This window comes from Nuphar pumila, chromosome 5 (assembly GCF_984573655.1).
Source record: "Nuphar pumila chromosome 5, dmNupPumi1.hap1.1, whole genome shotgun sequence".
NCBI lineage: Eukaryota > Viridiplantae > Streptophyta > Magnoliopsida > Nymphaeales > Nymphaeaceae > Nuphar > Nuphar pumila.
Genome location: NC_143253.1, coordinates 2,494,556 through 2,515,275, shown reverse-complemented (window position 1 = coordinate 2,515,275; position 20,720 = coordinate 2,494,556). Strand labels below are relative to the sequence as shown.

Below are 20,720 nucleotides of genomic sequence, written 5' to 3'. Positions count from 1 at the left end.
TAAGTAAACTTACTAATCTAATAGGTATACTTAGAGTATGCCTATCCTAAAATACATAAAAGGCATACCTAAAATATACCATGAATACAACTCAAATTAAATGTACAAGAATGCACATCAAAAGAAAGAAAGAAAACCTAAAGTACACTTAAGTGTACTTTTGGTATATATAAGACAATTATAACAACATAGGGAAATTCTACATATATCTTAACACTTTTGTTCCTCTTCTAGGTTCATATCAAGGTCTTCTTTCCTCCCCCAAAACCATTCTTCAATAGAATCAATGGATCTGATATATTACTGACACCGTACGATGCAGAGTAAAACTCAAGGTTTTGTTCTTTTCTATCAGATCTTAACTGAACTGTATGATGCAGAGTAAAAAATAAGGGTTGGTTCATATCAGTGTTGTGAAAAGCATTGAGGCGTAGCGAGGCGCTCCACCAAAAACCAAGGCGAGGCGTAAAGTGTAAGCCTCAAAATTTTTTTTTGAAAACTTTTAAAAAATTCTAAAAAAATCTAAAAATACAAATAAATAAAGAAATGCTTTTTTTATAACACTGATGTCAATAATTACCTCGGAGAAGTAAAGTACCTCATGAAGTCCAAAAATACATATACGAACCATTGTTAGTGGAGTCTTGGGCCGACTTAAAAGCCTACCTGCATGCGTTAGGGCAAGCCAATACAGGCCCATATCAAACATAACTAGGGTCACTATTCTTCTTTTCGGGGTTTTAGTTGCACAAGATTGATGCCACGTATATGAATTATGATGATAGATATTTACAATTATGCATGAATTTATTCTTACGTTAATTTTCATTACAGTATGGCAGTATGCTATTCAAACATTGTCAAATTACTATTATATAATACTTTTATTCTCAAAAGTATCGCAAGAGGTCAGCTGCCACTTAATGCCAGTTTGCACTCATGCCTTTCCGCTCGCTTTCATGAGTGAAGATCAGACCTATACTCTTGCTCAAGACCTACAACCCAAAACCTACCTGTGATGCGTGCACTAGGCTTTGGAAGGCCTCAATACCACACTACGACTCTCTGAGATGCTTAGTTCTTCATACTAGAAGTGATTAGGCCTTTTTCTTAAATTTGTTTCTGTATTTAAAATCATAAAAAGTAATCTCTGTTTTTAATTCAACAACAAACGAGTTGGTACCAAATTCAACATTCTCAGAACCCTATAAAGAAAAGAGGGGCATAACATAAAATTCAACAAAAACAATGAAACAATTTGTGCTTGATAGCCTGTATTAAAATTGAAGATTCTGAGCTTCACAGAGAATAAATAAGAGGGTATCACTCTGGCACCAACAAGCTACACCCTGGACGAATTTGATAGAATAATACCTCCTCTGATTGGCAAAATCGCCCTATCTCCACCCAAACAGAAGGAAGGAAAATTGCAAAGTACTAATAAAAGCAAAAGATTTCTTGCAGACGAAGAGGAAAATGAGAGAACAAACAAAACAAGACTTACCGTGCAATGCACCATATTCGGCCCGAGCGATGCCATCCTCTCTCCAACATGTTGTTGCGAACGCCAATACACAACTCCTGCAGCTTGCGCCTGCAATCTCGTCTGTGATACCAATCAAACACCACAAAAGCACAGAACCTTATTAAAAACCACCATCAGGATCGCAAAAAATTAGGGTTGCAAAAAAACGAGAGAGATGAGAGACGAGAGAGAGATGAGAGAGACGAGAGACTGAAAATTAGGGCCCTCGACCCTAATTAGGGTCGAGGGGCATGCTTTTTTAAAATTTCATTTTTGGTCAAATGAGGGCTTTGACCCTCATTTGACCAAAAAATGAGGCGTGAACGCCTCACATTGAGGCGCATTTCACCTCGAGGCGTACGCCTCGAGCCTTTTACGCTTTATGCCTGCGCCTTAAGGCACAAAGGCCCTCGCCTTGAGGCGAGGCGTGATTTTTGCGCCTTGAGGCGCGTTTTTAATAACACTGGTTCATATATTAACTCTAAAAATTGCCAAAACACGTGAGAGGATCATGCCTCAATTAAAACCTTGTAGGCTGTCACATGGGTGCGGGTGCGGGGGTGCGGCAAAAATATAATATATATATATATATATATATATATATATATATATATATATATAAAGTCCAAAAGTTGGACATAAATGACCCTGGGTGCGGTCAACACACCCAGGGTCAGGTTGACCGCACCGGGTGCCGCAACTGCACGCACACCCGCGTCGCGTCATGTCGACGCGGGTGCGGCACCCAGTTGGCCGAGTCCCTGTGATATAGCTTGTAGGGGACATATCCCTTAAGGCTTTATCTTTCTTAATCAAAGAATATCTTGGTTGCAACATCATATTAGTTACCATTTAAATGAACTGCCTATCTATGTCTAAATGAGCCAAGCAAGGAAGGTTGCGGTCTAGCTTGTTGAGACCTACCTAGGGCTATTGTTAGTTACATGAGACTAGTTAAGAATGGTCTATTGCTTATCATTCTAGAAGAGGCTAATGACCGATATACACAAGGACAAACAATCCCATCATATAGCACGATTTGTAACAAATATGCAATTGTAAGTATGATAAATACTCCCAACATTATATATAAAGATTTTGTGATATTTGTTTTGGTTTTTGTTTCAGTCTAGAGTCAGGCTAGTAATGCTTACCTCCCTAGTGTTGTGGTTTTAAAGTTTAAACTCGAGTCCTCATGGAGATGCAGGCTTCATGATTATCAACGAGAGACAGCAACAAAAGCATTCAACGGTTTCAACTATATATATTTATTATAAAAACACTGTAAAAACCTCCAAATAATTGTAAATACAACTAAGTTTATTCACACTTCCATCCAAGTAATCACTTTAATGGTATCATTTAACTATGTGGCCTGTGTTGTTAAATAAATCATGATTGGTATACATTTGTCCTGCTTGTTTTGTTTGCATTTTGATCATCTTTTTCCTTTGTTGTAATTACAATCTCAAGTCTCAACCTTTCTGACCTTTAATAACATCCTTGTTGTCTATACTGCTTGTTGACCAGGCCTTTCCAAATTGGTAGTCTGGTTTGAAAATCTCTTTTTAGAGTTTCTATTGACACCATACTTTGTTTTGTTTGCCAAGTATGTTGGTACTCATATTATTTAGTGTATTTCTGCAGTAATTTCATTTTGCATCTTGTTTTTCCCCAGATATTTTCTCTTTGGGCTGTCAGTGCTAGGAAGTACGGTGGGTTGAGTTTTTCAACTAAGGATGTTGGCGAGGTGCTTTCAATCACTGGTAGAGCGCTCCATTTTGATGAAAATCCTTTCCTGTTTTTCATGAATTTTAATACTGCTATGTGCTTGAACCACTTGATTTGGCTTTTAATTAAACCCAATTAACCTAGAGCCAATAGGCCAAGGAATGGGTGATTGACTTTGTTTTGATTATGGACAAGTCATGGAGACTTGATGACCGACTTGAGCATCTCATTCTGAGTCAACCAGTTGGTGCAATGTCATCACTGTGGTTATGCTGAACAGGTTGACTTTGAAGTAACTTATATGACTTGTCCATAGTGTTTTGTGTCGGCATATCCATTCATCTTGAGAGTAGGCCTCATTCCCAGAAAGATTGTGGATTAGCAGTAGTTGCCTAAATGAAGGTCACACTCTTTGGCAAAAACTACCGAATTACAAGCACTCGAAAAAGTGTTGCATGTAGCCTATAGATAATCATTTTGCGGTTCATTCCTTGGTATTCCTAACGTTTTAGTATTCTAGTAAATCTTCTCTGATTATGTTACAATCAAAACAATTTTTCTAGTTCAACTGCTGTTGACGTTCTTCTCCACTTATCGTAAGTTTTTATGGTTATCCTTTAAATGGCTCTGAATGGAAAATATTGTATCAGGTTTTGGTTTGTTGATATTCCAACTTTTTCTCTTCCCATTGGTTGAAAGAATTCTTGGACCCATCATGTTAGTGCGTGTGGGAGCAGTAAGTTTCCAGAATTCATCTTATTTACAGATATCTTTGCTGAATTTTGTCATGTAAGGCTTTGGTAATCTTTTCTTTTGCTCTTCCTATGCAGATTATAACTATACCTTTGCTTGCAAGTTATCCGCTGATAACCATGCTCTCAGGGTTAACTCTTTCATTCACAATTAATTGTGCATCATTGTTGAAGAATGTCTTCTCTGTAAGTAGTACATTCTAGTGAGCTTCAAAATGTATTCCAAAGCATTTATGTGGGAAAAATATATACTAGAGGACACATATCATAAAGAAATTATTATATTCATTTGAGTTACACCTTATGAAGTTCATTATTAGTTATATGTTTACTGCTAGAAAAATGGACCAGCAAATTGTTAACCCAGTTTGGATGTTTTTATAAATAGTTCCTTGTTATTTATATTTACTTAAAATAGCAAGGTTTTGTGTTTGGTTGTTTTATTTTTATTTTTTTAACGTTTTTATAAATTTAATGAGAAAGCAGAGCACCTCATATTTTAAGAACAAGGGGGACCTACTTTTTTTTCCTACTGCTATTTTTCTTCCATTCCACTCATTGACACCATTATCACTACCACTGCTTCTTCACCACCATCACTATTGCCATCACTTGTCCACTGCCACTACGACTACTGCTGCCTCTATCACAATCACTACCACTTCACCACCACCATCACCACTGGTTATCTTCCTTTTCTCTTCATTCTAGTTTAAATAGTTTGTCATCCAAACATTTACTTAATTATTGATAAAGACAAGACTATTCTTTATAAAATGTGATTTAATTTATTTGTAAGCAATAAATAAAAGCACATTCAAAGAAGGGTTTAGTGAAAGTTCGTATTTCTTTGCACCCAAATAAAAAAGACTGCCATAATGATGAACCATAGCTTCATGGGCCTATGTTCTGTTTCATAAAACAAAATATTATAGTTTCTAACTAGGATTACTGGTATCTATTACTTATTCTGTTTAGTGGAATTGTGCATTTTTCATTGATTGAAGCACTTTATTCCTCTGACAACTGTTTTGTGAAATTCCTCAGATAGCAATTGTTACTGGATTATTTATTCAGCAAAATAATTCTGTGGTACTTTTCCTGTTCTCTCCATTTTTTAATCTGTTATTTGATGTTACTAATGGGTTCATTTCCAATTAATCCATTTCAACCACCACTTGGCACAATCACCACACTTACCTGGACATCTGTTCTATGTAGCCTCAACATCAAAGAGGAGCTGCAAATGGACTTTCAATGACTGGAATGTCATTTTTCAAAACAATTGGCCCTGCAGGAGGAGGTTCCCTGTATGTTTATTCTTTTAAATGTTTCTTTTGGTTCCTTGATACACCTCAGAAAGGTATCGGGCTTATCAATTTTATTCTACTGTTAAGGTGGTTTTCAGTATGAAGAAGCCATTTGCACTCTGAACCTTCAAGGGAAATAAGCCTCTAGTCCCAATTTGTGTAGCATCGAGTTTTTATTTTTCTCTTTGCCTGTCTGTTAATCCTGACTAGTGGCAGACATAATTAAATCACAGATCGTTGGGCAGACAAACACCACAGAATCATCACATTTTAGCCTACTTTTAGGTTAATGTGTCATTTGCTTTATTGGTCAAGCACTTGAATTGTCTGGTCTCATTGCTGATCCAGCCAATTTAGGTGCAAGTGCAACTTGACAGAGAACTAGTAGGACTTAACCTGGATAAATTAGGATGGTTTGAATTGTCAAGAGCTGATGACAATATACTCAAATTGCTCTGTGCACAATGATGTGTTGTATATTAAAGTTGAACATTCTAGTTGTCGGACCAAATGGTAGTAACTGGCAGTTCTGTATAAAGAAAATGTTTAGACCATCCACTCCTGACATCTACTATGAAAATGAAAGGGATCACCATTTCTCCACAAAACAAGGCACCACAGATTTAGGGTGAGGGTCATGGGTTATCCCACCAGTCATCACCCATTGAGGTAGTGCTGTCAACAGGTCAAGTTGCGGTTGACCCTGATCCACTCTCTCTCATATAGGGAAGGGGGACCGTCCAACCAAAAGGTCCAAAATCCACAACCAATGATGCCCTAATTATTGACATTGTAGTTGTAGGGTTGTGTCAGAGAGCTGAAGCAATACACCTTTGATGTGAAGGGGATCTAAACCTGTATCTAACAGGGTTTGAATGAACTCAACCAAACCTGGTTGACTTTATTTTCAATTCTCCCTTTCCCAATTTCTTATCCAGGTTGGTCAGACACCAAAATCAATATCCAGCCCATTTTCAACCCTAGGTTGAGGAATGAGCTATAGTGGTGCACTGAGAACAGGAGGCTGTTTCTTGCATTAAAAACACCAACAGGCATAACACCATCCACACTAAGAACCAGCAGTTGACCAAACACATTGCTAGTGAGTGGTGGGGGCCCGGTGGTACCCCTCAACTTCTGTTATTAACTGTTTGCAATTTCTTTTCTTTTGCAGTTTTGCTTGGGCACAGGAGCGTCAACATTCTTCCTTCTTACCAGGTATAAGGTTAATCTTTGCATTTGTATATATATATATATATATATATATATATATATATATATATATATATATATATATATATATATATGTGTGTGTGTGTGTGTGTGTGTGTGTGTGTGTGTGTGTGTGTGTGCTGCAATCGTTTATACCTACAATCTAGTTGGGATCTCATGATGCAAGTTATTTTGACTCAATCTTACCTCGTAGATGTGTTCAGCATGGTCAATTTAATGGAAATTTATCCCTGCATTGTGTTTTTTCGACGAATAAATGTGTTTTCTTGAGTTAAAAAAATTTGGTGCATCTACGGCCATCAATTTTTGTATAACTGGAGAAAACCTGTACATGCTTCAGATTACCTCGTAGATGTGTTCAGCAGGGTTGATTTAATGGGAATCAACCCTTGCATTGTGTTTTCTCGATGAATAAACATGTTTTTTTGAGTTAAAAAAAATTGGTGCATTGATGGCCATTGCATCAGATTAACAATCAGATTGAACATGTGTTTGGGCTGACTGATACCAAAAGCAGTCATTGTCCAGGTCAGGAGAGTGACTGGGTCGCTCTCTTATCACTTGTCTCTCTCAGGATGCTAAAATCTTAATTTCACATTGAGTTGCCCAGGTCTCTAGTTTAGTCATTGGACCTTAAAAAGCTCTAGGGTATTCCCTGTGATCTTGTTTAGAAAAATCTACATTTTGCCACGGGATTTCCATGAGAACTTCAGTGTTAGGATACGGATATGCAAGTGCCTGTTCACTGCTCACCGTTCAGCATCCTGGATTGTGTAGCTGGTGCACAAGACTGGCAACTGTTATGGTTGAATTTTTAATCTGCCATTCATGTGTACTGAACTATGGTAAGCACATCTTTTTCAATACAGGGCGAGCGTATTCTGTCATAAGGTTTAAGACTCCTAAATCTCACGTTTCTGTCTGTGATATATAAAAGCAAAACGTAATAACAAAGTCGTAAAAAATTCTTTTGCAATAGATTTTGTACGTGTAGTTTGTATTAAATTGGTAAAGAAAATAAAATAATTCATCGAAGCCGTCTTTCCCAAAAGGGAGTAGATTCACTCGTCTAATCCAAATCAACGACATTTAAATTATGTGTAAGCATAAAAAGATTTCTTAATGTATTTTGTTATTTTAATTAGTCAGGTCAATCTCTACTGATTTTGACAAATCTGGACATTTAGTAGAAAGAGTAACCCATTTTAACACCTTGATTAAAGGGAATTTAGAACAAGTAGTCATAATTGTTCATTGACCCTTTTTTTCCTGTATATTTATTTTTAACCCACCACGGAGGCGAGCGGAAAGGTTCAATTTTCTTTTACATTGATAATGATGCTTGTTACAGTTCATCTCATCATTTATCTTAATGCAGGTAATCAAATGATTTTCTTCCTCTTGAACGTGATTCTGGTTATCGTAGCTGTATTGAGCTTCAAGCCTTTCCTGCCCGAGTCTGTAAAGAAACCCTATGAGGAGACAGAAGAAGAATAGCCCATTTGGCTGGGCCTATACTTAGCTTGGTTGCCTGCGATGGTGCAGAAACAACCCTATTTGCATTCTAGCTCAGCTCAATGAGTGCCCTTCTCATTCATGCTATGGTCGGTTGCCTAAAAGGTGGTGCTAGATGAGGCGGCCCAGCTTGCATTCAAGATCAGCTTATTGCCCTTAATCTTGTATTACAAATAAGTCAACCTTTTGATAGGTTGTTTCCTCAATGTTAAGCATCAAAATTTTATAAGCTAATGAAAGTCATAACTACAAAACTAGTAGTGCCTACCAAATCGAACATCCAACATGCACTTCATATGCAAGGCACACAAGTATGGGTATTCAAGCAGATGTGCTTGCTACTTGCTAGTACATGCGTTTGTGGATGCGCTCGCATACACAATCTGAATCTGAAGTGTCCTTAAAATTAATGTTTTATGTAAAAAGGTTGAATGACAAGTCATTGAAATGTCAGATTTTAAAGGATACTTTGGGAAAGGCACGCATATTTCCATTTGAATTGTTGGAGTAGGTGGCTCATCTTCGATGAGCATGCAGTGGCTGGAATGAGCGACGTCATCTGCACTGGTTCATCCTAGTTGGGACACCAATAGTTGGGGATTTGCGGGAGACCTGAGTTTTGGTACAAGAGGTCTTTTTATTCTTGCAAAACTCTTGTAGTTTTTTTTACTCGGTACATCTTGGGTTATTATAAATATGTATGTTGTAACCCCATGATAGTGGTGAAAAGAAGAATAATAATAATAGTCAACTTGTTCCCGTGGACGTAAGCATATTGCTGAACCACGTAAATCCCTATTTTTCTTGATTATTTTTTGTAGATTCATCGCATAGCTGCACTCTCATTCAATAATTGGTATTAGAGCGCAGATGACGATGTTCGAGGTTCGATCTGGTTAAATTTGATGGAACCGGTAATTTCAAATTATGGCAGAGAAGAGTGAAGGGCCTTTTGGTGCAACAGGCATGGTAAATGCATTATGTGAAAACAAACTCGAAGGCATGGAGAAGTCATATTGAAAAGATCTGAAAGCGAAGGCTCTGACAACTATCAGACTTTGTCTAGCAGATGACGTGGTGTATCATGTCATGGATGAAGAATCATTGGTGGTAGTTTGGCTGAAATTGGAAAGTCGATACATATCCATGTCTTTGACGAACAAGCTTTATCTTAAGCAAAAGTTGTTTGGTCTTAAGATGATAGAGGGTTCAGATATGAGTCAACACATCAACGCCTTCAATTAAATCATCAGTGATCTGAAATGAGTTGATGTGAAGTTCGAAGATGAAGACAAGGCATTGATGTTGCTGAATTCTCTACCGGCGTCTCCTGCATACGAGAATTTGGTTACGACTCTGATGTGGGAAAAGGAAAGTCTCGAGTTGGAAAATGTCATAGGTGCTCTATTAAGCTTTCATCAACGAAAGAAAGCCAATGATGAGATGTCACAAGGTGAAGGACTTATGGTGAGAGGTAACCAAGAACGCGGAAGAAGCAAGTCTCATAATGATTCAAAAAATAATAAGGCCATTAAACGAGACTTCATGTGCTATAAGTGCAGAAAAATGGGGCACATTAAACGAGACTACCCAAAGGAAAAGAAAGGCAATACAGAGAATAAAGAGAATCCATCAAAGTCGGCAAACATAGTGGAAGAAGACTTAGAGAGAGGTGACAATGATATACTTTCTGTTTCATTCGTTTCAGAATATCTGACAGATTCGTGGATCATGGATTCAACATGCTCCTATCACATGACTCCAAATAAAGATTGGTTTAACACCTAAAGGTTAGTGAATTTTGGTTATATTCTGATGGGCAATGATGCATCTTGCAAAGTGGCTAGAATAGGGAATATCAGAATTAAGATGTTTTATAGTGTGATGTTAGACATGTACCAGATTCAAGGAAGAAATTGATTTCATTGGGCACTTTAGATTGTAACGGTTATAGTTTCAAATCTGAAATTGGAGTAATGAAAGTAAAGGTGTATTGACAGTAATGAAGGGACATAAACTAGCAGAAAATATCTATAGACTGTTAGGTACCATGGTTATAGGTGGAGTTGCTACTGCAGAGTCTGAGTCAGATAGTATTGTTTTATGGCATATGCGGCTAGGACATATGGGCGAGCGTGGGATGATGGAGCTTCATAAGAGAAATCCTTTGAAGGGTGTCAAGACATGCAAGCTCGAGTTATGTAAGTATTGTGTTCTTAGAAAACAAAACATGGTAAAGTTTGAGACAGCTACACACAAGACAAAGGGGGTTCTCGATTATGTTCACACAGATCTTTGGGGTCCGGTCAACGTAGCATCACGAGGAGGACATATGTACTTTGTGAGTTTCATTGATGATTACTCACGAAAGGTTTGGGTGTACTTCATGTGGCACAAGTCAGAAATGTTTGCCAAGTTCAAGCTATGAAAAGATGAAGTAGAGACTCAAACATGGAGGAAGATTAAATGTCTCAGGTCAGATAATGGCACTGAGTATACAGATTCGAAATCCCAGGAGTTGTGTGAGCAGCAAGGGATTAAGAGACATTTCTCAGTTCACAAGACACCACAACAAAATGGTGTAGCGGAAAGGATGAACAAATCGATAATTGAGAGAGCTCGATGTCTCAGGTTGAATGCAAAGCTTGAAAAGAGCTTCTGGGCAGAAGCCGTGAATATGGCGTGTTTCTTGATTAACATGTCACCGAGGGCAACACTAGATGGAAAAGTAGCAGAGGAGGTATGGACGAGCAGTGCGGTAGACTACTCCGAATTGAGAATATTTGGATGTCCAGCCTATATACATGTTTCTAGTGAGGATAGATCGAAACTTGATGAAAAGTCTAGACAGTTTATTTTTCTGGGTTATCAGAAAGAAGTGAAAGGCTTCAAGCTATGGGATCCAAAGGCAAACAAGGTGGTGCTCAGTAGAGATGTGGTTTTTGATGAAAAAAACATGTTACAATGTATTCAAGAGTAAGATAAACAAATGTCATAAAATTGTGACAGCAATGAGCATGTAGTACAGGTGGAGTTAGGAACACGTGCCTCAGAGGACTCTACCTTAGAGAGTCAGTAGCAGCACACTACAACCACCGACAGGCCCAAGCGCACCATCAGGCCTCCCACCAAGTATGGTTTTGAGGATTTGGCTTCTTATGCACTTATTACTAGCAACAGAGATCCTACTACTTTTCAGGAGGCAATACTTAGCCAAGATAAAAGTAGATAGATGGGTGCTATGGTGGAGGAGATGGAGTCCCTACATAAGAACCAGACATGAGACTTGGTGGAGCTTCCAGAAGGGAAGAGAGCGATAGGATGCAAATGGTTGTATAAGAAGAAAGAGGCAGTGTCAGAAAAGGAGGAAGAAAAATTCAATGCTCGCCTAGTAGCAAAAGGTTACTTACAAAGGGAAGGAGTCAACTATGATGAGATCTTCTCTCCTGTGGTCAGACACACTTCCATCAGGGTAGTGTTGGCTTTGGTAGCACATTCAGACATGCAGTTAGAGCATATATATATAAAGACAACTTTTCTTCATGGTGATGTGGAAGAGCAGATTTACATGGTATAACCAGAGGGGTTCAGCCATCCTGGTCAAGAACACTTAGTTTGTAAATTGAAGAAATTACTTTATAGACTAAAGTAGTCCCCAAGGCAGATACAAGAGATTTGACTCTTACATGATCCGAATTGGCTACATGCGTTGTGAGTATGATTGTTGCGTGTATGTGAGAAATCTTGATGATGGTTCTTTTATTTTTTGGTTACTCTATGTGGATGATATGTTGATTGCTGCAAAGAGTATGAGCGAAGTCAACAAGTTAAAAACCTTGTTGAGTAGAGAATTTGAAATGAAAGATCTAGGTGTAGTCAAGAAGATTCTTGGGATGAAGATTCGCAGGGACAGAGTTTCTAGAAGACTATGGTGATCTCAACGTAGTTATATTGAGAAGATATTGGACAAGTTCAACATGAGTAATGTAAAAATTGTGAGCACGCCATTAGCGCATCATTTTAGAATGTCCATTGCAGAGTGCCTGAAGTCAGATAATGAGGTTCAAGACATGTTGAAGGTTCCATATGCAAGCGCAGTGGGATGTCTAATGTATGTCATGGTTTCTACAAGACTAGATTTGGCACATGTTGTCAATGTGGTGAGCAAGTTTCTATCAAATCTGAGTAAACAACATTGGAACGCAGTCAAGTGGATCTTTAAATACTTGAAGGGTACTACACAACATGGCATCATATTCAACAGTCAGCAAATGATTGCTTAGTTGCAGGATATGTAGATGCAGACTATGCAGGTGACTTGGATGATAGGAGATATATAATTGGATATGTATTTATGCTTGTGGGAGGGCCTATTTCCTGGAGATCCCTGGTACAATCTCTAGTTGCATTATCCACTACTGAGTCTGAGTATATGCTAATTGCCGAGGCTACCAAGGAAGCTCTATGGCTTACAGGGTTGGTCAAAGAGCTGGGGTGTACAACAAAGAGGAGTTCAACTACATTGTGATATCCAGAGCGCCATCTATTTGGCAAAGAACCAGGTGTATCATGCGAGGACCAAATACATAGTTGTGAGGTTTCACAAGATCAGGGAGCTGGTGTCTTCTGGTGAAATATTGCTTAATAAAGTTCACACTTTCGAGAATGCAACATGCATGTTGACAAAGCCTGTTACTACAGATAAGTTCAAACATTGCTTGGACTTGATTAATGTCTCCAGTTGCTAGATGGGAGGCGCCCCAACTTAGTGTTTCAGATAGAGTTCCCGAATTATACTTCCTTATCTTCGAAGTGGTGGATATTTGCCAAGGTGGAGATTGTGGGGGTAGGTGGCTCATATCCGATGAGCATGCAGTGGCACAGATGGTGGAATGACCGACATCATCTGCAGTGGTTCATTTTAGTTGCTGGGACGCCAATAGTTGGGGGTTTGGGAGAGACCTAAGTTCCCGCTGATCTGGTACTCGAAGTCTTCTTATTCTTGCAAAACTCTTGTATTTTTTTTTTTGCTCGGTACATCTTGGGTTATTATAAATATGTATGGTGTAACCCCACGACGGTGGTGAAGAGAAGAATAACTGTGGACGTAGGCATATTGCCTAACCACATAAATCCCTATTTTTCTTGTTGATTATTTGTCCTAGATTCATTCACATAGCTGCACTCACGTTCAACACTAATTCATAAGTAACATTACAACTCAAAACATACTTTATATTTTTCATCTTAAAAAAAGCATAGAAGGCTTCTCCAGTGAGATGCAAGTTCATGCTTATGAGATAACTCCCATCATAGAGAAGGCCATCAACAGTGAAGGAAGACTAAGGAGAGACATCCAAGAGAGGGCAAGGGAGCCAAGGTTTAGAGAAAGAGATCACAGGGAGTGCAACAGGCATGGCTGAGAGGGGGTCCAGTCGCCCCCCCCCCCCCTAACATGTTTTTATAAATGCAATAAAACATTTGTTTGCATTTTTTTATATTTTCTTTTACAATAGTTTTATACATTCTTATGTTTTTTCTTTATATATATATTTATATACCTGTATTTTTCTGAAATTTCCGATGAACAAAAAGTTTATCGTGAATCTTCCTCGCCAAGATTTTCCCAAGCTTTGTCACATAGGATCTGCACGCTGAATTCTTTGACGAAAAAATGTAAGTTAGAAATCTGCTCACAGTATGGTTTATGGTCCTCACGGACCCGTATGAGCCACGTGGTGAAGTATATTTCCTTGACTTGATGTTGTAATGTAATTTAAAGTCAGGGTGTCACTGCTCAAAATATCAACCCTTGAGGCCTTGATATTTGGAACCCGTGTCAAACCTCTGGCCTCCCTTATCCTCTCTCTCTCTCTCTCTCTCATATCAAATTTTTCTAGCTCAGTGAAACAGCGATCTGTCTGCCTGTCTGTCTTCTTCTTCTTGTTATTACAATTCTTAGCGAAGAAGAATAAGAAAGGATAAGGAAAACCAACTAAATCCTTCCTGCTTCTGCATAACCCGTCAAGAATCATAAAAATTGAGGTCTCCGTCTCCCTTACCTCGTCTTCATGGCATCCTTGACCCTCTCACCTCACTCCCTTCAAAGGAATCCATCTCAACCTATTCCCTCAATAGATCTGTCCTCTTCTCTCAGACCCTCTTCTTCCGACCTCTCCTTTTCCTCTTCCTTCCTCCCTTTTCCCAGCCTAAACCTCCACAAAACTCCCAATCTCACGCTCCTCACCAACCCGTTTCGCGTATTCGCCGTTGCCATCAATCCCCAAGAGCTCCCTGCTAGCAGCCCCCAACGTCTAGTGAAGGAGCTAGAAGAAAGGAAGAAGATTGCTTTCCCCAAAAAGAAACTACCACCAAGAAGATTCATACTGAAACCCCCTCTAGACGATGCGAAACTGACGGCTAGGTTCCTCAATACCCCTCAGTTATCCCTCAAATCCTTCCCTCTCCTGAGTTCCTGCCTACCCTCTTCCCGTCTCAACAATGCCGATAAGCAATGGATGGATGAGTGCCTCCTTGAAGCCAAGCAGGCGCTGGGGTACCCGCTGGAACCCTCCGAGAATCTGGATGACTCCAGTCCTGCGAAGCAATTCGACACCCTCTTGTATTTGGCGTTCCAGCACCCTTCCTGCGACAGGACGAAGGCGAGGCACGTCTGGTCGGGGCACTCGAGGCTCTGGTTCTTGGGGCAGTACGTGCTCGAGCTCGCTCTCGCAGAGTTCTTCCTGCAGAGGTATCCTAGGGAGTCGCCGGGGCCGATGCGGGAGCGAGTGTACGCTTTGATTGGGAAGAGGTACTTGCCCAAGTGGATCAAAGCTGCGAGCTTACATAATTTGGTGTTTCCTTATGATGACATGGATAAGCTCATCAGGAAGGAGAAGGAGCCACCGGTCAAGTAACTCTCTCTCTCTGTGTGTGTGTGTGTGTGTGTGTGTGTGTGTGTGTGTGTGTGTGTGTGTGTGTGTGTGTGTGTCTAAATTCCGGTAGTTGTTTGTTTTAGAGTGTTTTCATGTAATCGCATTTCACTTAAAATGTTTGTCCTTAATCAAACAGTCTTAGACTTTCATTTACTTGTTTTTGGAGTGTTTGGTGCTCTTGGTTGTTGATTTGGATTACTTGGGATGGTTGTACTTGTATTGTTCATTTAGTGGCCATTGTCCAAGAAGGTATCCCATAGAAATCTCCATATCTTCTTTTTTTCCTAGAATTTTCATGTCAGTTTCAAATTGCTTGTGTCCTATTGAACAACCATGTTCTGAAAGTTATTACTAGGAGTTAGATAAACCTGGCAGTTTTGTAAACTTAGTAAGTGCTAAAGTTTGGCTACTCAGCTAGCTAACTGCCTCAGTTGATAGAATGAGTATGTTCTATGAATTTAAGTTCCAAGGCTAAGTTTGTTGGTGAGAAAACCGTGATATCCTTGTAGAGTATATAAAACAGAGATCGGTATATAAAATATCCAATACCAACAATTCAGCAGTGCGATATATAAAATGGCTATTACCAACATCCCAGTATTTGTATTTAGCTGCCACTTGTCTGCCTGAGGCCCTGAGTATTGGAACTCATCGAAATGGAATCTCACAAAAAATGGTCAGAAATCAGAATTATTAAGACGACCTTTAATATTCTTGTAACCTTTCACAAACGAAGTTTCAGTAACAAAATTTTCATGTATTCATCAAATTGTGATGCAGGTCAGTATTTTGGGCCTTATTTGGTGCAATTTATTTATGTTTTGGAATGCCCGAAGTATATCGTGTTCTCTTTGAGGCATTTGGAATGGACCCGGAAGATGAGAGCTGTCAACCTAAACTAAGGAGGCAACTTGAAGATGTTGATTATGTCTCTGCTGAATTTGAAGATAAAAAGCTTAGCTGGCAAGACATTGCTGCATACAAGGTGAAGTTTTTCTTCCTTTTCTAACAGAAGCTATGTAAACTTCTTTTTATTTATTCATTGATTTGCAGTTGTTTGAATATTCCAACTAACCCCATCACTTCCTTTTTCCAGCCGCCAGAAGATGCACTCTTTGCGCACCCAAGACTTTTTAGGGCATGTGTTCCGCCAGGGATGCACAGGTTTCGGGGGAACATTTGGGACTATGAAAGTAAGCCCCAAGTCATGCAAGTGCTCGGATACCCTTTGCCAATGACAGATAAAATACCAGAAATAACTGAAGCTAGGAATATTGAGCTGGGACTTGGGCTCCAGGTACCTTCCTGATTAAACAGTTTTTAATGAATGGTTTCTCCTGTCTAGAGCATAGTGTATTTTACTGTTCTTCCACAGAATGATGCGTCAATATATTGTCATGGTTGCATGGCTTTTCTTCTAGACCAGTTTCTAACCATAGGACTGCCATATAATGCCTGATAGATCTGAGAATAATGACTATCCAAGATATTTATATGCACATACTTAAATATCTTCTAATTCCTTGTTAGTTGTTACTTTATTTTAAATCCTTATCATGCTTTAAAATCCTGCATCACGTTGACACTATGATGCTTGAAAAGGTAAGTATCTCATTCACATATAGCCTTTCTGTTGCTTCCTTGTTACATTAGTTCATGCAATACTACATCTAGCATTTTTAAAATTTCGTTTGTCATATGCACACATGGACTTGTTGATCATATGTCAATCTCTCAAACTGATTTTAGTACTGCCAGTCACAAATGGTGTCCAGCAGCTGCATGCATTCTTTCAAATGGCAATTTTCTACCTCAGTGTTTGTGTTTAGTGTTTCTAAACATCTTATTGCGTGGTTCATCTGGCAGTCATAAACTTTTTTATTGTTTTAAGATTTCCAATATATTCTGAAACTAACAATTTCATGATATCCTTGATGTTTTGGTATCACAGCTTTGCTTTTTGCATCCATCAAAATACAAATATGAACATCCTCGATTTTGCTTGGAGCGGTTGGAATATGTTGGCCAAAAGATTCAGGTAACATTAAGACCATGGTTTCTACTTTTCAGTCGTTGTGGCAGTTCTGTAAGCTTTTGTTATTCTTGCATGAAGAACTATCCAAAAAGTCCATTATAACTTGAAGTTATAGAAGTGGACAGCTGCGCTAGTCGTCACAAATAGATAAACTTATTCATGTAGTCAAAAACATTGATGGGGGTCTAATTTTCCTATTTGCCATCGTGTTGCAAGTGATGATCTTTTTGTTTCTGTAATGAGTTTTGTTTTTTAAGCCTGCTCAATTTTTAGGCATCTTCTTGCAAGGTATTTGAAACTTTCTACACTACCATGTAATTAAGGAAATAATAAATAATGTAATTTTGATTCTTTTGCGATATTGGAGGCACTTATTTTTCTTTCTATTGTTAGACAAAACTCAGATATTCTGTTTGGATAGACTTGTGAACATATGTTTCTATTTTGTGTGGCATTTTTTGTTGAAAAATATTGCAGTTGAACTGAGAGTCAGACGTGTGTCAAACAGTAGCATCAATACTACACAATATGTACTATAAAAATGATTCCTTTCCAATAGGTATAAATATGTTCCTCATAGAATTGTTGTTGAAAAAATAGATAAACCTAACTTTGTATGTCGCCTATGATATCGTCTGATTAGTATGTATTGTTTCTTACTCCATGGCATGGTAGCTCGAGACAAACCTTGTACTCCACATTGACCTCCTCTAACTCACAGTGATCAAATGCGCTGCACAATACCATATCTGGACAGGATCCTTTTCCACAGCAACCTGACTACCCACCATACCATTGGCCTACTACATCAGGCCATGTTTGAGCAGAACTTGCATCAGACCAATTCAGCCCAACTTGTATTGCACCAAAGTCAGGTCAAAGTCAAACCACAGGCATCTAACTTGGTCTAACTGATACTACATTGAGCCAACCTGATCCTGCAGTGCTTTTGACTCCCATCTGATTCCACTTCACCCTCAACCTCAACGCACACCATACTGACCACAATGTCACACTAAATACCCTGCATACAATGAACTGACTAAATCCAACGTCACATTGTATCATGTGTCTCCAATCTGCATGTAAATAGCATTAGTGAAACAGTTAATATTTATGCTGTACTAAATGCAAAGTTTTGTCTAATAAATAATAAAAGCAGTTAACAAGCATAGAGCCCTGAAGATGTATGTACCGTCCTTCTTGCACTCTTTATTCTCCGGGGCACAACTCCACCAAACTTCTTGATTATGATTGGTCAAAGTTGGGGTGTCTACAGATTCAATTCCTTTCATTTAAGCCCATTAGCCAACCTCATAAGATCCAAATTCTAAACACAATATAAAGCACAAAATTTGATATTGATCAGATGGCAGAGCCAGCCCCAACCCATTGACAGTGCCAATTGAATGAGCAGGAAATGCATCAATGCATGGTTGGCTTCTCTATCTGTCATCATAGAACCTGTAGAAACTTGTTCTGGATGTGAAAAATGATGGAGAAAATGGTACTAGGCTGGCTAATGTTCAGAATGGTATCTAACATATCTGCTACATTGTTTTGTGTTTTCCACTTCCATTTCAAGGAACATGTTTGGATTTAATTTCATGAACATGCTGCCTTAACTAAGGCCTGAAGTTTAATTTGGTAGGTTCTGATTTCATGTGAAAATGAAGCAAATATTTGAAGGAAACAGATCAGGTTGCAGAAATTGTGCTTTAGCTTTCTCCAAAACCGGGAGTGTCTCATATTTAAGCATGAATATTTTCTTTCTTGGACCTTTTTCCACAATGTTGTTTTGTTTTGGAATCATGCCTGTTATGCTGATTAACATAGAAAGCTTTCCACAAACCGAAGCAACTTTTGTTTTTTTCTACTGGCTTTCTTTGATAGTTCTCTGGGATATTTTCCATTTCATCCTACCTCCCTACCTATTAATGTGTATGGTATTTTACTTATCTACTTCACATCATAACCAGCCGGGTTCATGAGGTGTACAAGCATGAAAAGGGCAGTTGAAAGTTAAGTGCATGTTCTGTGGGGATTGAAATAGCTTGATTGAGAATGATATATAACACTTCTACCTATAACTGTCAGAAAAATTGGTGGTGGCAACTTTCTGTGAATATTTCTTGAAATGCATAATGTTCATGCTTGTCATTCTGACCAGTATGGACGTGCTGCCTAAGATCAACTGGGGTTCTGTGAGCTACTGTCAGATGAGTGAGACTTGATGCATCCGTTATCATATGAGGCACTAGCATATGCAGATGAAAATTATAAAGAGTGGATTCCTTTAATCTTTCTTTCCGTGCACTTGAGAGGAGAGTCGATAAACTACTCTCCTCTCTGGGTGACCAGACAGCATTTGTTACAGGGGGCATCCTGCTGTGTTCATTAAAAATGAGTAGTTCAAACTATTAGATAAGCGACTAATGTTTTGCTTTATTTTACAAGCACGTCTGTCGTTAAATGCATACGTTAATACAAACATGATTTGCCTGGTCTGTGAATAATTGCATCTGTTGTCATTTTTGCAGGACCTTGTGATTGCTGAGAGGTTATTAATGAAACATCTAGATGCACCAGGAAAATGGCTGCAGGAGAAGCATCGGAGGCTCCTGCTCAATAAATACTGTGGAAAGTACCTTCGGGAGAAGAACCTTCACCATTACATTGTATATGGCGAGCAGGTTCTTGATGCTTATGAGCACAACCGTAGGATGCGTAATCCGTCCACCACAGCAGTTCAACAAGCGATACACGGGCTTTCTTACACCGTTTATGGTAAGCCCGACGTGAGACGTTTAATGTTTGAAGTTTTCGACTTTGAGCAAATACAACCAAAAGCAGTGTAGATATGTGATCTTCCACTGTTATATTTTAATTTATTGATCTGGTTTTTTCATGCTTCTTGTTATTCGTTTATATTTTTTTACGTAGCTTGGTTTCTTTGTTCTGGTTGGGGATCATTGGAATGTCGTTAAAATTGCGTTCCTATGCAAATGCTTTATCAAGGAGCCAAAATAGTCGCAAAGTTTTCAATGTCATATAAGAAGAATCAGACAATGGACAGAAAAATCTGTGTTATCCAAGTGATTAAAACGCCAAACACGTTGAGGCTAATCTCGACTAATTAAAACTTGTCATGGAAGAATTTACTTTTAGCTACCTCAGTTTTTAAATATTCAAGATAAATGCCTACCTTTTCAAGAAATTGCTCAGATGACTGCTTGAGTTGCTTTTTATGTCACCTAAATCAAATTAACTCCTTAAAATAATCCCTTAACTTTTTGTTTTGTTTAATTATTGTATGTCACTTCTGTAATTCCTTATTTTTGTAGCTACAGTGAAGCATAAATATGTAATTCTAGAGGGTAAAGGTAACACAAGGATCATTGAGAAATTTCCTAAAAAGGTGTATTTATCTTAAATATTTTAAAACTGAGGTGGCTAAACATAAATTGGGCACCTATATGTAAATTACCCTTAAAAATGTCGTGATTTAGTGCTAGAAAGTACTCTTTTTTAAACATATTTTAGAATATAAAATATGTAATTGTGTATATTATTGTAGTAGTAATATCCAGAAAGATCGATGAATATTGCAAACAGTCCATATGCTACAAAGATAGAATAATCAAACAGGAGGATATTGAATATACTTCTTGTTTTCAAACTGCT

At 38.5% G+C, this 20,720-nt stretch overlaps 2 protein-coding genes across 3 annotated transcripts in view; both read left to right on the top strand.

The window, feature by feature from the left end:
• Positions 1-8,320, top strand: part of LOC149836463 (protein ZINC INDUCED FACILITATOR-LIKE 1-like) — a 49,566-nt gene extending 41,246 nt beyond the window's left edge. The window contains exons 12-18 of one of the 2 annotated variants that reach the window (XM_090005361.1): positions 3,204-3,291; positions 3,907-3,992; positions 4,087-4,194; positions 5,056-5,100; positions 5,230-5,318; positions 6,493-6,536; positions 7,930-8,320. In XM_090005361.1, coding sequence (XP_089861487.1) covers positions 3,204-3,291; positions 3,907-3,992; positions 4,087-4,194; positions 5,056-5,100; positions 5,230-5,318; positions 6,493-6,536; positions 7,930-8,048 — 579 coding nt within the window. In that variant the 3' untranslated portion in view covers positions 8,049-8,320. The remainder of the gene's footprint in view (positions 1-3,203; positions 3,292-3,906; positions 3,993-4,086; positions 4,195-5,055; positions 5,101-5,229; positions 5,319-6,492; positions 6,537-7,929) is intronic. The other variant, XM_090005362.1, reaches the window with a different exon arrangement.
• Positions 8,321-13,902: 5,582 nt separating this feature from the next.
• On the top strand, positions 13,903-19,944 carry LOC149836462 (ribonuclease III domain-containing protein RNC1, chloroplastic-like). Its single transcript, XM_090005360.1, has 5 exons — positions 13,903-14,979; positions 15,782-15,986; positions 16,098-16,298; positions 16,953-17,039; positions 19,577-19,944. Exons 1-5 carry the CDS (start codon positions 14,138-14,140, stop codon positions 19,892-19,894), a joined length of 1,653 nt encoding a protein of 550 aa, XP_089861486.1. The 5' UTR covers positions 13,903-14,137; the 3' UTR covers positions 19,895-19,944.
• Positions 19,945-20,720: the final 776 nt, after the last annotated feature.

What these genes read in the sequence shown, in the direction of transcription:
- LOC149836462 (XM_090005360.1), top strand. Translation starts at nt 14,138, where the DNA reads ATGGCATCCTTGACCCTCTCACCTCACTCCCTTCAAAGGAATCCATCT. An exon ending in AAGACATTGCTGCATACAAG is followed by an intron (nt 15,987 to 16,097) that starts GTGAAGTTTTTC and finishes TCCTTTTTCCAG; the next exon opens with CCGCCAGAAGATGCACTCTT. An exon ending in ATGTTGGCCAAAAGATTCAG is followed by an intron (nt 17,040 to 19,576) that starts GTAACATTAAGA and finishes TCATTTTTGCAG; the next exon opens with GACCTTGTGATTGCTGAGAG.